We start from the raw sequence: 17,536 nt of genomic DNA, 5'->3' as shown, positions 1-17,536 counted from the left end.
TAGATTTCATTTGTGAAAGAAATTCCCAATTATCACACAATATCCACACATACACACACACACACACACACACACACACACACACACACACACACACACACACACACACACACACACACACACACACACACACACACACACACACACACACACACACACACACACATACTGTACACATTACAGGTTCATTCGGATATTGGAAGACAGCTGAATCTTCTCTTTACAGTAATGTCCACTCTGGTGATGCTGTGTAGACGGACTGAATCAATACACAGGATGAAGCTCCCTCTGCCCCTATGGAGTACGCTCCCATTAGTCAAGCTGTAGTCCAGAACCAAGTAGCAGTTAAAAAGCCTGGACCATAAGCTCAATCAGATACAGACTCTCTAATCTATTTTGGTGGGGTTAATGCAGTCAGTCGCAGACAATAACAAGGGCAACGTCTGACTAGCGTTTACAACTGTTGTCAGCAAAAGTAGAATGAACTAGTGTCGGCCTATGTGTAGCGTCATAAAAGAGTTAAGGAGGGTATTGTATGGCTTCTGCCTTTGTGTGATGACTTAAAGCTACCACTCGAGGGGCCCCAGATCCATGTGACATTTTTAATTTCATCGTAACATCGTCTTCTTCGTACAGACACGGGATAATACACGTTTTAAAAATCTGTATATGTGTGTACGTGTCAGTGGCGGTTCTAGACCATTTCAACTGGGGGGCCAAGCTGGGGCCAGTTGTACTGTTAGAGGGGCCAGTTACATTAGACGTTATTGTTGTCATATCGTTTTCTTCACTGCATTGCAGGCATTAGCAGGCAAAAGACCATGTTCCGCATTGCCACTGTCTAATAACGGATGTAAAAAAAGAACGATAGCAAAAACTAGTTATGTAAAAATGATTTCATACTCCACATTTAGGGGGGCCACAAAGGGGTCCAACATTTTTGTCACAGGGGCACAGCCCCCCCCCCCGAACCACTAGTGGTACGTGTGTCTTTTGGTGGGGTTGGGTTAAACGCGGAAGACACATTTCGGTTGGACCTTGTGTGCAATTGACCAATAAAGTCATCTTCATCTTAATGCAGTTCTTCCATGAGTGGCGTTTCAGTAAAGCAGCTTGATGTTAACCTTTCCTTCGATATCCCATCAAAATGTGAAGATAAAAAAAAAAAGGTATTGCTTATGCAAATAATTTCGATATGCAGCACATACTGTGGATCTGTTGTAAGTCCTTGTGAACAGGTTTTATTTTGTATTTCGACACTGTTAGATTGGCTGCGGTGTCTCTAGGCTGTCTATTCTCCGATTATTTCTGTGTAAATCTTTAGTGTCCGTGTTGTTTTTACTAGCAGAGTTGCATGCCAAGTGAAAGTGAACTGTTGGAAGGGCAATATCTGTGTAGAGGGTGTGTGTGAATGAGGGTAAGTTAGTGGGTGAGGGTGTTAGGTTCTGTGTGCGTGTATTGGGTTGTCAGAGGGGGGAGAGGGGCACCAGAGGGCGGGGGGCTGATCTAGAGGTACTCCTCTTCAACATATCTGTCAGTGCTGCTGAGATCTGAGAGGATTACGGGCCTCTTGTCTTTCTCCCGACCCCCCGCTCATCCTCGCTCACCTACTGGTCGCCACACTTGCAGGTAAGAACTTCTGCTCCTCCCTCATCTCACTCACACACATCATCACACGTATGTCCACACACTCAGACATGACTATAAGACACATGCACAAACATGTACACATAAGTATACATACCAACGAGTGGAGGCTGGTGAGGGGAGGACGCCTCATGGTAATGGCTGGAACGGAGCAAATGGAATGGCATCAAACACATGGAAACCATACATACATACACATGCACACAGGTGGACATACTAGTACCAACACAAACCACAATCTCAACACATACTGTAGCAATGCAGGCCCACAGATGAGAGACGGAGACACTACCATAAAACCCACACCATTCACACATGCTTTTTGTCTTACTCTGATGGCATTGTTAATAATCAGTTATATCACTGAGGCTACTTTATTAAATGTTCACTCTATGTTCACTGTATAATATACTGTAGAATATACTGCCGGCCTAAGCAGCCTTAACAAACACTAGCAACCTTACATCAAATCAATAGAGTATGTTTGATGATTCAGGTGTTTTGTGTTTATCTAATGTGTTTGTCTAATGCCCCACAAACTTCTCTGAATTGATTTTGAATTTGCTTGGTTTCTGCCTGAATCACTCGTGTTGTGATGGAAAGTTTGTGCTGGGCCCTGTACCTCAGCACAGCAGCACAGTGATATTTTAATCCATGTGATTTTTGTATCTCTAATTTTAGAGGAGATTTAGTGTCACTACTCTACCCAGAATATTTTGAGCTACCAGACTGGAGCTGTGTGTGTGTGTGTGTGTGTGTGTGTGTGTGTGTGTGTGTGTGTGTGTGTGTGTGTGTGTGTGTGTGTGTGTGTGTGTGTGTGTGTGTGTGTGTGTGTGTGTGTGTGTGTGTGTGTGTGTGTGTGTGTGTGTGTGTGTGTGTGTCTGTGTCTGTGTCTGTGTGTGTGTGCGTGCGTGCGTGCGTGCGTGCGTGCGCGTGTGTTTGTGTCTAAATTGTGCCTCTCTGTTTGACAGGGGGAATTCTCTCTCTGTTTAGTCTGCGATGGTGCTACTCTGCCAAACCCCACTCAAGATGCTGCCCATACCGAAGGACCTGTAACAGACACCATGGCAGTGTCGGCACTATCAGAGCCTGGCTCTGAGACAGAAAACACCTCACTGTCTACTGATGTCCCTACTGATGTCCCTGTGGAGGAAGAGGGGCTTGTGGTGGAGGAGGGAGTTGTGGAGGAAGGGGGCCTTGTGGTGCAACAGCAGCCCGATAAAGAGAAGGCAATGTCGGGAGACGATGTGGTCTTCTCCTGCTTGCTGTCTGGAAGTTACCCAGAGGGGATGGGAGTGCAGTGGGTGGTCCATGGGCACAAGGAGAGGCACACCATACTGGAGGGCAACCAGACTGGACAGGCACACCATACTGGAGGGCAACCAGACTGGACAGGCACACCATACTGGAGGGCAACCAGACTGGACAGGCACACCATACTGGAGGGCAACCAGACGTCTGACGATGCATTTGCAGGCTGGGCATTCCTCTCCGGGAAGCCCACTGCTGGGGACTCATCCATGATGCTGAGGAACGTATCGAGAGTGGACTGCAGCGTTTACCACTGTCTCCTCATTCCCCATAAATGGCACCACTGTGGATGGGAGTGGGACCAAGCTCAGCATCCACAAGGACCTGGGACAGTACTGAATGCTAGAGACTATTGCCAGATAGACTCCAGGACCATGGACAGGAACAGGCAACAGAAATGAAGAGAAAGTGATTGGGAATTATGTTTGATTCATTGGTTTAATTTGTTCTGTGCACTTCTCTTCACATGTGGAGACAAAGATAATATCGCGCCTCATCAGCTCATTGTTATGGATGTCTCCAAATAAATGTCACTAGAAAACAGTTTAAGCATATGCAAATGCAGCTACTTTGCTGTTATTCTGGCTTTTTGACGTGACTAAGTTAGCCATAGTTGGCTAGCTAGCAAGTAAGGGATAAGAACGTTGCCAGCAAGTATGGCAATGAAACATTTAGAACGAACGACTGGGTCGCGTCTATAGATACAGAACAAAAAGACTGAACGACTGGGTCAAGTCTCTGGCAACCAAACCGATAGAACCCTAGATTTGTGTTGGGACTATATATTGTGGAAGGATGAAATAGTATGAATAAATTCATCTAAATAATGCTTTTATTTAAAATATGTCAATCATTATTTGAACATGTTGGGTGGATGGTCTCCATGTATGAGCATCAACCACAATATAACTAATATACCCCATTGTCTTGAGTTTGGTGAAACAGTTCCCCTTTATTTCCTGGTTTGTTCAAGTATCAAAATAATTCACCTTCTCAGTGGTACAAGACAGATTTACTAACTTGCTACGGTTTCTGCCTGACTGCTTCTGGGCATATTTCTTCCAATCAAAAGTCAAGCTCATCCTTCTGAGTGACGAACTCCATATCAGGACAATTATTTATGTTGTCCTGTGTGTTCCTTTTCAAAACAACATTTTAAACCGTGGGAAACTGATGCCTAAAGGGATTACATTGCAAGTTTGTTTAGGATTTATATAAACTGATTTTGAAACAATTTCAAAAATACTTATTCTTGTTTTCCAACTATTTTAAATTATTTACGTATTTTGGCTTCGCCGTAAAGAAACAATGCATTCTTTCAACATAGAATTATTTATGTATTTTTTTTTGGAAACAGCTGCTATGATGACTGACTGGCCTCTAGTGGTTCAAATGGCTGCACTAGAAACAATATGAATAAGGAGCTTCTATGCCCATAACTCTTTTCCATTTTTGGGTTCATGCAAGATGAAATGTTTATGAAAGAATAAAAACATAAATAAAAGTATATGAGAAAGACAAATATGGTTTGGGAAATGATTGTCCTTGGTGACATCAAGGTTGCTAGCTGTAATTATATCTTAGAAGCATGTCACCAATACATTTAAGTCAATTTTATTCTCCATCCAGAAATAAAACACCAGGCAAATTGTTCCCCATTCATTTATTTTCCTTAGACTCCATACAATACATGTGACATAAATATACCTTTGTGGAGACAACCGATTTTAACATACGCATCGTCTCCGTCGCACACATCCACACAACACAAAAACGTCAACAACATCAATATACCCACAGAGAGATGGAAGAGCAAAAATCACATCTGTGAGGCGGGGAGAGGAAGAGGGCCTCAACCTCCTGAAATAAACAAGGTGACTGTCCCTTTAACCATGTGTACGTTCCCATTTTTGTTAATCTATTGTTGGTGGTCACACCTGGGAGATGAAAGTGAGACTCCACTTGAGAGGCCCTGTGTTGCAGCTAGTAGTTAAGTGCAAGTGTAGCACCTGATCGGGGCCCAATGATTATTGGCCTGCAATAACGGCTGTAGTCGTGTGCTCATCATGGATGACAAGGGCGCTGAAGGGAGAGGAGCAGCACATCCATGCGATGTGGTCAGGGATGATGATATTGTAATGTTAATAGACTAATGGTGAGATATGGTATCAATGAATTCAAGTTACATTTTTTTTTTTTAAATGTTTTTAAATTAACCTTTATTTAACTAGGCAAGTCAGTTAAGAGCAAATTCTTATTTACAATGACGGCCTACCCCGGACGACGCTGGGCCAATTGTGCGCCGCCCTATGGGACTCCCAATCACGGCCGGATATGATTCAGCCTGGATTCGAAACAGGGACTGCAGTGTACGCCTCTTGCACTGAGATGCAGTGCCTTAGACCGTAGTACCACTCGGGAGAAAATATTCCAGTAGCCTCGTACAAGACAATATGGTGAAATAAAAAGAGCAAGGGTTGTAAACGAGGGGCTTGAACATAGTGTTGGAATGTAGAGGAATGAACACTTAGGAATGACTGAGGTGTGACGGTCACTGCAGCAAGGTTTCACAAAACAGGGGCCACTGAGATACTGCACGGCACAGCACAGGGACTGGGGGGGGGCTCAGAGGGGAGGTGAGAGGTCAGTCCTCCAGGGTACGGAAGGCGTTCTGCATGTCCTCCAGTAGCTGGGCGTAGTCTGCTTTGATTTTGACCTCGCCCTCCTTCACTGGGTCCTGAAACAACAGAGATACAGAGTCACTGGGTTTAGGAGACACAGAGAAGTGCAATGACACTCAAAGACAAAGTCCAACATTGGATGTACAAAGAAGACCAGAGGTGGTAGAGGGATTGGGGAAGTTGGTTAAAGCAAGGGGCTGAACAAGCATGTACCTTGAACTTCATGGAGCTGAGCCTGTAGAGGATCTCTCCCATGTGCTCCCGGATCATGGACCAGGTGATCTTGTTGTCACTCTGAGCCGTGGTCTCCACTGCATGTCGCGCCAAATCGTAGAAGGCAATCGTATTGGAGAGGATGCCCACCGTTTTGTAGAAAGGGCAGAACCTTTAGGAAGGGGGCGAAAAAGTCAATCAATGAATCAATACACGCATAATAACTGACGATTAAGTCAATTTAGTATGTCTATGACACACAGACGTGCGTGTATTTACCTGTCGTATGGAGTATAGCCATTCTGCTGCAGGAAGTCATCCTTGAGTAGTTTAGCAACCTCCAATGTGATCTTGTCGGTCTCAGCGAGAGATGCCTGTTGAGATGGCAGGAGGCACAGAAATGAGTGCATAGTGTGTGCATACACAGGCTCACCATCAACCTAGGCCGTATATAGAAAATCGACCCATAACCTTTACTCACATTGGCCCCTGCCTCACCTTTCCCACAAGCTGCACAATCTCAGCCAGATCCTCCTCCTCCTGCAGGATCTCCTTGGCCTTGGTGCGAAGCGGCACAAACTCAGGGAAGTGCTTGTCGTAGTACTCGTCCAGCGCCCGCGTGTACTTGCTGTAGCTGATCAGCCAGTTCACTGAGGGGAAATGCTTTCTCTGCGCCAGCTTCTTATCCAGACCCCAGAACACCTGTCATACAGAGATAAAAACAGGAATGAGGAGTAGGAAGGGTACAAGTTTAAATTGTCCGAATTTTAATATATACAATTGAGGCATTACCTGTACAATACCCAGCGTAGCTGAAGTAACAGGATCCGAGAAGTCACCACCAGGGGGAGACACACTAGGGGAAAATAACAAGGCCAAGTTATTCAGACACTACAGTCTGCCATCACTGTATCATACTGTACATTCCAATGAGGATTACACTACATGGTCCAGGTATCAGGTGTTGCAGGACTGGTACAGGTCAGAACTCGTCTGACTCTTAGAGTCAGGAGAGAGGGTGATAGAGGTTCCCCCAGCTGGTAGAATGATGTAGTACTCACGCTCCAACAATGCTGACGCTGCCCTCTCTCTCTGGGTTGCCCAGGCACTTCACCCTGCCAGCACGCTCATAGAAGGAGGCCAGTCTGGCTCCCAGGTAGGCAGGGTACCCACTGTCTATGGACAAACAGCACACAGAGCTCTGACTGGCTCAAAATGGCAGGCATGTTGCTGTGATAGGTTTAGAGACAACCATCCTCCATTGCTATTGGCTCAGTGTACTCACCAGCAGGCATCTCAGCTAATCGTCCTGAGATCTCCCTGAGAGCCTCTGCCCATCGGGAGGTGGAGTCGGCCATCATACTGACGTTGTAGCCCATGTCTCTGAAGTACTCGGACAGAGTGATTCCTGCAGTGGCACACACAAGTACGAATCAAAAGCACAGAATCAGAGATAATACAAGGTTATGAGTGAGTGGTGACTCATCCCCCAACCGTCTAGAACAAAGGATTCACAACTACCATCAAAAATGATTTACAACTGTAAACTCCAGCTATACTGAACAAAAATATAAATGCAACAAGTGTTGGTCCCATGTTTCATGAGCGGAAATAAAATCACAAAAAGCTAATTTCGTGCAAATGTTTTACATCCCTGTTAGTGAGCATTTCTCCTTTGCCAATATAATCCATTCACCCGACAGGTGTGGCATATCAAGAAGCTGACTAAACAGCATGATCATTACACAAGTGCACCTCGTGCTGGGGACAATAAAAGGCCACTAAAATGTGCAGTTTCGTTACCAAACACAATGCCACAGATGTCTCAAGTTGAGGGAGCGTGCAATTGGCATGCTGACTGCAGGAAAGTCCACCAGAGGTGTTGCCAGAGAATTGAATGTTAATTTTTCAACCATAAGCCGCCTCCAACGTCGTTTTAGAGAATTTGGCAGTACGTCCAACCGGCCTCATAACTGCAGACCACATATAACCACGCCAGCCCCGTGACCTCCGAATCAGGCTTTTCCCCCTGCGGGATGGTCTTAGACCAGCCACCCGGACAGCTGATGTAACTGTGGGTTTGCACAACCGAAGAATTTCTGCATAAACTGTCAGAAACGGTCTCAGGGAAGCTCATCTGCATGCTCGTCGTCCTCATCAGGGTCTTGACCTGACTTCAGTGCGCAAATGCTCATCTTCGATGGCCAGTGGCACGCTGGAGGAGTGTGCTCTTCACGGATAAATCCCGGTTTCAACTGTACCAGGAAGATTACGGACAGCGTGTATGGCGTTGTGTGGGCGAGCGGTTTGCTGATGTCAACGTTGTGAACAGAGTGCCCTGTGGTGGCGGTGGGGTTATGGTATGGGCAGGCATAAGCTACAGACAACACAATTGCACTTTATCGATGGCAATTTTATAACACAGATACCGTGACGTGATCCTGAGGCCCATTGTCGTGCCATTCATCCACCGCCATCACCTCATGTTTCACCTCAGCCCCATGTCGCAAAGATCTGTACACAATTCCTGGAAGCTGAAAATGTCCTGCTTCTTCCATGGCCTGCATACTCACCAGACATGTCACCCATTGAGGATGTTTGGGATACTCTGGATCGACGTGTAAGACAGCGTGTTCTAGTTCATGCCAATATCCAGAAACTTCGCACAGCCATTGAAGAGGAGTGGGACAGCATTCCTCAGGCCACAATCAACAGCTTGATCAACTCTATGTGAAGGAGATGTCGCGCTGCATGAAGCAAATGGTGGTCACACCAGATACTGACTGGTTTTCTGATCCACGTCCCTACACCCACGTCCCTACACACATATATATATATATGACCAAAAGATGCATATCTGTATTCCCAGTCATGTGAAATCCATAGATTAGGTCCTAATGAATTTATTTCAATTGACTGATTTCCTTACATGAACTGTAACTCAGTAAAATCTTTGAAATTCTTGCATGTTGCGTGTATATTTTCATTCAGTGTTGTAATGTGATTGCCTGGTACCTGTGTAAATGGAGGCCTCTCTAGCAGCGACAGGCATGTTGGAAGTGTTGGCCACTAGCGCTGTTCTCTTCATGATACTTTCCACCTTTCCATCCACTTCCATTGTAAGCTATGGAGCAGGGAGGAACACCACTAATCAGACTGAGGACACATCAAAAACTGGTGATCGGCTATACCAGACACCCTAGTAGTGAAATTCCCTGTAATCTCATGAACCACGTTGTCAATTATTACAATTTGACACGCGTACGGCCACTAACCTCAGGGAAATCTCTCAGCACTTCAGACATCTCATTTCCACGCTCTCCGCAGCCCACATAGATGATGACATCACTGTTGGAATACTTGGACAGGGACTGTGAGATCACAGTCTTGCCACAACCAAAGGCCCCTGGGATAGCCGTGGTGCCTCCCTGGACACACCTGTGAGAACAAGCACAGAGCCAGAAGCAGATGGCTTGTTAGAGGGTTCACTCCAAGGAAGTGTCAGGAGGAAAGGATTGTGAGTAGAAAAAAAGGAAAAGTGAGTAGAAAAAAAGGAAAATAAAGTAGAGATAGGTATAACTCACGGGAAGAGGGCATCCAACACTCTCTGGCCAGTAAGCAGGGGGTGATTGGCAGGCAGCTTCTCTGTGACCGGGCGAATCTGTCGCACTGGCCAGACCTGGATCATGGTAAACTTCTCCTTCAAACCCTCAAACTCCAGTTCCAGCACCACATCCTGCCGATACACAAACACGATTGACCAAAACAGAGACAAGAGAATGGAATTATGCCATTCACATCCATTTAGCATTATTCCGTAGGCGGAGGGTGACTCACATTGACATCATAGTTTCCAGGTGGGGCCACGTAGGTGACAGTGCCTCTGCTCCGGGGTGGGAGCATCAACTTGTGCTTGATCAGGGAGTTCTCAAACACTGTGCCATAGATATCCCCACCTGTTATGTGACTGCCGGTCTGAGGTAGAGATGGACAGGGGGAGGAAGAGGACATAATATGTAGATTTAGGAGATGGATCATAATTCAGTGAGGACACACCTTACACACACTCACAATGAAAATACATTGTTTTCTTACTCGAAGACTCTGGCCAGGTGTAAACTCCCACTTGAGGTCACGGTTGAGGGCCCCAATGTTGACTCCTCTAGGGATATAAATGCTTTGAGTGAGGTCATTGATGTCTTTGAGGGGACGCTGGATACCATCAAAGATGGACCCCATGATTCCCGGCCCCAACTCTACAGACAGGGGCTTTCCTGTCCGCAGGACAGGGTCTCCGACAGACACACCAGCTGCGGCGTACATTCAGGAAACCTAACCATATAGCCTATATGCCTGATAAGAGGAAAGGCTAGAACACATCAGAATAGAAGTACACAGGAGTAAGTGAGCCATCAACATTAAGTGAAGGTGGGTATAACTATGTTTAGCAGTAGAGCAGGTATGACTGAAAAGGATACAGGTCTCCTCGTAGACCTGAATGGTGGCCATGTCTCCCTCCAGCCTGATGATCTCTCCCACCAGCTCACTGTGGCCCACACGCACAAGCTCGTACATGGCCGCTCCTGCCATGGCGGTGGCTGTCACCACTGTTGGTTAAACAGGTTAGACAAAGAACAGATGACAGAAAACATGTTATTTGCAAGTAGCACTGAGTTTGGCTACATGATCAAGTCTAAATAGATCATATTTTTTTGCCATATTGGAACAGTGCAGGCCTAATTGACTGGGGGGGAAGGGGGGGGGGGGTCGTGTGCTGAAAACTTTGTTAGCCCACTGAAGTAAAGTTTAGGTTAGGCATTTGCCTGAGATCCTTGATTGGAAATTCAGACACTGACCTGGACCTAGCCTCTACTAATCCGAGAGTGGAAGACTCCTTTCTCATCTCTAACATGTAGGCTCACTTTTGTGAACAGTCCCATCACAAGTCAGACTGTTGAATAAACTTAATTTGAATGTACTTTACCTGTTGTCAGCTGATTTTGTCCTTATGTAGGAGATAATCTGATACAAAATATCCAGACTGGTGTTATTAACCCGGCTTTAAATACACTGGTGTTTATGTCGGTTTGTATTTTCAATGCCGACGCAATTCACACGCGACTTGTACAATATGTAAACAATGGCCGAGTTTAGCCGAAGCACAGACCAAACGTTGTCCCACGCAATCAGCCGGCAAATTACGAGGGAACGCGTTTCGGTAGACAACGGTCAGTTACTGTTTACATATTGTGCATCGCGTGAAATGCGTCGGGAGATGGAAAATACAAGCAACAGAACATTCCGGCGCCGCAAAATGTCAGGGTAACCACGGGAAAGTGTTGTTTAACCATCTCCACTTCCTACCACAAAAAGGACCAACAGCATGGACAACCGGTAAAGTAAGCTTAAAAATCATTGTATTCAACATTCTGGCTTGTAGAGACTATCACGTCTTTTTTACGGGCAATTCTTTCAGACTGATATCCATGGAGTAACCATAGTAAAAGTCTTGTTTCAACAAACCTGGACCAGAAACTCCATGTACATATCCAAATTCGCTTTCCCTCTCCTCATCACGGATTTTAGGAAGCTTGAAAGTGTCCATCTGCAAAGTGTAAAGAGGAAAATCAGAGAGATCAATCATGTGACACTTCACTATAATGATGGGGCATGACACTTAGCTATAGTTACTTAACTGTTTCAATCAATCAAATTACTTAATGGATTTAAAATAATTCATCATGAACACACATTTCATTCATTGGTAGAGACATGTACGTAGGTAAACTAGCTTGCTCAGGTCCTAATACCTGACCGAGAGCTTTTCTACCATCTGCTTCGCAAAAGCAGGAAACAAACCAGCTAGGATTCAGGAAGCTAGTTAACTAGCCTCTACATACCATATTACAAAGTCAATAAAGTACGAAAGACAGTTTGTTGTTTATCACAAACAAGCAACCCATATAACGTTAGTTACTAGCTAGCTAACCTAGTCGTAGAGTCAGTCAGATGACACTGACAGAACAGAACGGTAACAGCTAACGTTATCTAGCTAGCAAAGGTTAGCTAATCTGCGTGGTCTATCATCATTTACTAGCCAGTTGCAATGAATTGACATTCATGTTAGCAAACTAAATTCGAATAATACGATTCGGTTTGATTACCTTCTCTTACTATGCAATATTCCAGGGCCCTTAAGAAAATGTATTTCCGAAGGGGATGAGCCGTGATCAGCTGACCAACACAAGACTATATTGGGAAACAATTACCATTTTGGCTCAAAGCCCTGTTTTGCATTAGGAAAGACGGTCTATGGGAGTCAAAATGGCGTAACAGCGCCACAGTTTCATTCCTTTAGCTCGAACGCGGCTGTGGCTGTGTTCTAATATCCTTGAGGTTATTTCCTCAATGACATAGTTTACAAGGATACAGTCAGAGTCAAACTATTTATTTGCATAGCAGCTTAGTCAAATTATATACTCTATTTTTATACCCGGTAAATGAACTGAGAACACATTCTCATTTACAGCAACAACCTGGGGAATAGTTACAGGGTAGTGGAGGGGGATGAATGAGCCAATTATAAATTATTAGATAGCCATGATGGTATGAAGGCCAGGACACCGGGGTTAACACCCCTACTCTTACGATAAATGCTCCTAATCACTGCCCTGGGGAGTGTTGCCAACTCTTCAGTAAGGAAAGTAGCTATTGGCTGTCCTAAAAGTCGCTTAATGACGCCATCACCTAATTTGCATAATTGGCCAAGTGCATGTAATTGTGATGGACGCTGTAGGAGAGATGAATAATGTCATGGGAGAGACAAAAAGTGAGTAAAAAACACCCTAAATATGTTTAGAACTACAAATGAACTTTCTTCTGTCTATTCTTGTTTTTTTTATGTTTCAATTCCAACTCTCCTCCTTTATCTGGAATTGGGACCGGCTAAAGTGACCCAAAAGAGACACTCTGGTGGGGTTACTTCGTTTTTTTAGTTCGTTTTTTTTAACGTTTTTTTTTTTTTCATTTACATGGCTTACATTCAGGGCAGGATCAGCCAGCGGCGGCTTCCCGCATGCAGGATTAATTTGCAGTCTGGACATGGAGGGGTGAACATCTCCTGCGCTGACTGCAGCTGGGAGGGACTGCTGCGTGAGGACTGTGAGTGCTTTGGGACAGGTAGGGCCCATGGCAGCACCCGCTGCTCATTGAGAAGAGTAAGAACGATAAGTGCTTTCCGTCAGTCTCCAATAACATAAGAAAAAGTCGCTAGATTTGTTGCGAGTTGCTTTTTTGAAAATGTGTCCTAGAGGGGTCTGAATACTTGCTAAATATAGCACAAAGTCGCTAAGTTGGCAACACTGGCCCTGGGATATTTAATTTTTTTTAGACCAGAGGAAAGGGTGCCTCCTACTGGCCCTCGAACACCACTTCCAGCAACACCTGGTTTCCCATCCAGGGACCAACCAGGACCAACCCTGGGGGATATGCTGTTGGCATAGCCTTATTGATATACAATCACTAAGCCTATTTTTACTGTGATAGGCCAACATTGGAAAAATACACTTTGGAGACCTATTAGCCTAATGAAGTGCCCAGCAAAAATGGTAAGATTCAATGGGCCTAGCTATGATAGATATGCATTTTGCTGATCAAATAGCCTATAGTCGTGTGTGCTCTGTAGTATGCTAGCATCTATAAGGATTTCCATTAGTGGTCTAAAATTACTGTGTCCCATGACACAAATTATGGAGAGAACAGATCCAACAGAGCAGAACGCACTCATGTTATGATGCATCACACGGCGTGAATCCAAAGGTAAGTCTGAGTTCATTTTACATACCTTCCCTGTATGATTATTTTTATTAGCCTATTCTGGACATGTCTACTTGCCCTTTTGAATTGGGAGCAAGCACTGCGCTCATACATTTTGATCATTTTAAATAGCCTTGTCACAGGTCCTGTGACAGTGATCCTATCCTATCGCAGAAAAGGTGATCGATTGAGCCTTATAGTCATTTATTTTCTTTTAGAATGTATTTTGTAATAACAACAAATACGGACACAGGATTCATATCTCCAGTTGGAATGAGGACCGTGCGTTTTGCTGTTGGGACTTTCATCAGTCTGATTCTCCAAGTGGGCATGACGCACCAGAGGACGAATGGTGAATATTGCCATGGTTGGAAGGACGCGCAATCTGCCTGGCGAGAGGGTTTCTACTGTCCCGAGCGCAACGATCAAAAAGAAGCGGTGATCTGCTGCGGAGCTTGTGGGCTGCGCTACTGTTGCGCACTCATGGGAGCAAGACTGGATCAGGGAAAATGCAACAACCACGAGCAAGTTGAACAGCATGGCACTTCTGATGACAAGACAGTTGCCAAAAGCACAGGTAAGTTGTAGCCTAGGCTACTGAAATAGAACCAAATACTTCGATGTTGATCCTTGCATGGTTATTTTTCACAAAGGCCTAATATATATATAGGCTTTTTAGGCATGTCCTCCTCGCTGGTCACACACGGGTTGAATCAACGTTGTGTCCTCGAACCAACGCGGAATAGACGTTGAATTGACGTCTGTGCCCAGTGGGTATTCCTTGATAACACACACCGTGAGATTCCTTGTAGCCTAAATTGTATTGGTGAATGAGAAAGCCTAATGCAGCGTGTGCTTGAACCCATCCAACCCACTAAATTGCCTTGAAGTGTGGCCTCGTGTCCAAGCATTTATTCAACTTCAACGTGCAGTTAGCCTACCCCCCTGCACATCCCGAGAATCATGTTAAGATTTGATCTGCTGCCAAGGAGCTTTTCAATGAACTGTTTGTTTTTAGTGTTGCATGTTTTTCACAGTTTACTGACTTACCCTATTAGAATGTTCTACTCTTGAGCAAATTTGAATATGGACACATCCCTGGCCTTGCGAGAACTGAAGAGCAGGGGAGTCACATGAATGTGCATAGTCTATACAACTCCAAAATATGTACACAGGAAGATAATCCTTAAAATGTCTTTCCTTTTCACTCTATCTTCCCTTCCACTTCTCTCCTGCCCCCTGCCCTCTTAATGTTTGTGTTTTCTTTTCACTCTGTAGTACCTGTCTATGTTCCCTTTGTGATTGTGGGCTCTTTGTTTCTGGCCTTTATCTTTCTGGGCTCCATGGTGGCCATGGGTGTCTGTCTGAGTCGTAAACAGGAGATCTCCCAAAGCCCAGAAGGTGCTGCTGGGCCCCAGGGTGGGAGTGGAGAGCAGCAGCAGGAGGCTGTACCCATGACTGTGAGTACAGGGAAGTCCTGTGGTTCCTCTTCATCTCTCTACCCTCCCAATGCCAGCCAAGCCTGTCCAACTGGACCCTCATGTGTCCACCAAACCTTACAGAGACAGGAAACTCCCACCAGCCTACAACCCTCCATGGCTCAACCTTCTACCATGCACCCCTCCATGGTGTTTTCTACCCTGGTTCACCCCTCCATGCTTCACCATTCCATAATGCATCCTTATATGGCTCAAATGCCTACTCTGTATACCTCACAAGAGGAAAGCCGTCTTCTATCATCTCCCTGCCCCCCATCTGGCTATACCAGTACTAAACCCAGACACACTGAAGTGATCATATAATTTGTGGCTTTGACTTTTACAGACTCCAGTGCAGACAGTATTTGGGTATTCAAATATGAAAATATTAATAAGCCTAGAAAATGGAAAGTAAATCTGAGTCAGCCAGATTAATACAAATATTGAGGAAAATAATTGCAATTGGTCAATGACCAATAATTCAAGCTTTCACTTTTTATTTTGACTTAAAATGTATGATATTTATTTGTAAACATGCTGTATATGTGCTAATTAAAAAAAACAGCACAATAAATTGCTGACCTATTTCGGATGTTTTGTCCATAATAGAGTTATATTACTGTTAAGTATTTCTGATGCAGCTGGTAAACTCTGTACATAACCCCATCACATGATATCATGACTCCCTCATTTACCACTCTTTATCTGAAACATTCTTCACTGTGATCTCTATACATGAATAGAATTCACTCTGGGGGTTGAATGTCCATGGTGCTGAATGTTTGCGTGTCTAGCTAGACGTCTTTTACCAACTGCGGCTTTTACAATTGAAGTTAAAACATTATTTATGCGGGGTTTTTTACCTCCCATTTTTAGACTTAATTCCATACTTCCATGTGTCCATCTGAAGCATGCATCTTCAGCATTAGCCTAGCCTATCTTATTAGGGAGACCGTTATAGGCCTAATCAATCAGAATCACATTTATTATCCTACAATAGGAAAATCTTTGCACAGCTCACAAATGACAAACACAGAACATAGAAAACGCAGTTGGAAACAAGCTACAAGTCACATACAACTAGTAGCCCCATCCCCCACATGCCCATATGAAACTACATGGAATTGGTAATGAATCAGGGAACCCTAGGATAATTGTGGAGGTAATGTGGTGGTATAGCAGACCTAGCTATAATCATCCCAGGGGAAAAACAAAGAGATAAATGTGATAGTGTCTGGGGGCTCAGTGTCATGGATAATAGAGGTATTAGTGGCTGGGGGTGTAAATGGGTGCAGTGATAGTGATGTGTGAAAACATTGAGGTCAACAGTGGCATTGTCATTGAGGGTAAATACTGTATTAGGGTTAATAAGGTTGAGCTGGCCAAAGATTAGGGCTCTGTTTGAATCACAGAAGCCCCAATATGTTACTCTGCCTTCAAAAAGCGAACCCATTATGCCATTGAGTTCATATTGAGGCCCCTCCCTGCCATCAGAACATGCATTAGCGCACCGATGATGTCTTTCGTACAGTGATCTACAGACCTCCATTAAAGCCACAGCAGCAAGAATCACTGTGCCTTTAAGCCCCCAGACCTTCATCCCACTTCTATGGTTCATGTGCCATCTGTCAGGATGGGCTAATCTGAAAGGGTGGTGCTTATGCCCAAACAAACCACAAGGTGGTACCTGGCTGGAACCCACTCATGTGGTTCTCCTGAGAGACAGTATCCAGCTGGACTGAAGAGGAGAGAAACCAAATGGAGAAACGCATCCGTAGGTAATTACTCACCTGTGTGCAATATGGAATTGCACTGGTTATATCAATTTGGTAGAAGAATAAGAGTTTAAGAGTAGTTTCCATAACTAGAACGCTGATCATGCGGTCTGAAACATTGCAAAATCAATCTTATAACAATGTGTTATTCAACTGTAAAATTCCATAATCAATAATTATTACAACTAAATCACAAAGCTCACTAATCGTGACAATTTGAGATGAACTATTTGGAGAGCTGCCAGACCAAAAAAAACCTTGAATGTACCAAAAAACGAATTCATAGGCCTACGAGTGAGACAATAGGTCGTCTGACAATGGGGTGTGACCGTCGTGGGGTTTCGATTCCCGCCGTGGGCCGGGGGGGTCATGAGCGGTCACCCCCTGGCTGCATCCATTCTCTTCTGAAACTATTAATTTACGGGCCCGAAAGTGGTAATATATTCAGACACATTCTTCAGCGTTTATAATAAGAATAACTGGGCTAAACCAAAGACGCATACGCCTAATAATGCAATTGATTTAATAATGTAGGCTTGTGTTTTCGTCATCATCCCGATAACTCACTCGTCGTGCTGTCAAACTGCCAATGGTTGTCATGATGGATGTTTTTGGC

The 17,536-nt window shown here is 44.6% G+C and overlaps 3 protein-coding genes across 3 annotated transcripts; 2 read left to right on the top strand and 1 right to left on the bottom strand.

Moving 5' to 3' along the window:
* The first annotated feature begins 1,523 nt into the window (after positions 1–1,523).
* si:ch211-137i24.12 (Immunoglobulin superfamily member) lies at positions 1,524–4,520 on the top strand. Its single transcript, XM_014196495.2, has 2 exons — positions 1,524–1,629; positions 2,619–4,520. The coding sequence occupies exon 2, from the start codon at positions 2,712–2,714 to the stop codon at positions 3,357–3,359; it is 648 nt and encodes a 215-aa protein (XP_014051970.1). The 5' UTR covers positions 1,524–1,629; positions 2,619–2,711; the 3' UTR covers positions 3,360–4,520.
* An 86-nt stretch (positions 4,521–4,606) lies between these two features.
* LOC106603053 (V-type proton ATPase catalytic subunit A) lies at positions 4,607–12,269 on the bottom strand. The gene is made up of 15 exons (XM_014196191.2): positions 12,017–12,269; positions 11,376–11,457; positions 10,331–10,459; positions 9,948–10,162; positions 9,690–9,827; positions 9,437–9,588; positions 9,128–9,290; positions 8,868–8,976; positions 7,138–7,260; positions 6,914–7,028; positions 6,645–6,708; positions 6,351–6,554; positions 6,132–6,226; positions 5,853–6,024; positions 4,607–5,695 (listed from the first exon to the last, which is right to left on the bottom strand). The coding sequence occupies exons 2-15, from the start codon at positions 11,455–11,457 to the stop codon at positions 5,603–5,605; spliced, it is 1,854 nt and encodes a 617-aa protein (XP_014051666.1). The 5' UTR covers positions 12,017–12,269; the 3' UTR covers positions 4,607–5,602.
* Positions 12,270–12,689: 420 nt separating this feature from the next.
* Positions 12,690–17,451, top strand: LOC106603054 (protein shisa-2). Its single transcript, XM_045716913.1, has 2 exons — positions 12,690–14,244; positions 14,946–17,451. Exons 1-2 carry the CDS (start codon positions 13,887–13,889, stop codon positions 15,467–15,469), a joined length of 882 nt encoding a protein of 293 aa, XP_045572869.1. The 5' UTR covers positions 12,690–13,886; the 3' UTR covers positions 15,470–17,451.
* The last annotated feature ends 85 nt before the right edge of the window (positions 17,452–17,536 follow it).

Source organism: Salmo salar, chromosome ssa04 (genome assembly GCF_905237065.1).
Source record: "Salmo salar chromosome ssa04, Ssal_v3.1, whole genome shotgun sequence".
Lineage (NCBI taxonomy): Eukaryota > Metazoa > Chordata > Actinopteri > Salmoniformes > Salmonidae > Salmo > Salmo salar.
Note: the sequence above shows the minus strand (reverse complement) of the source record. Positions and strands in the feature narration are given on the sequence as shown.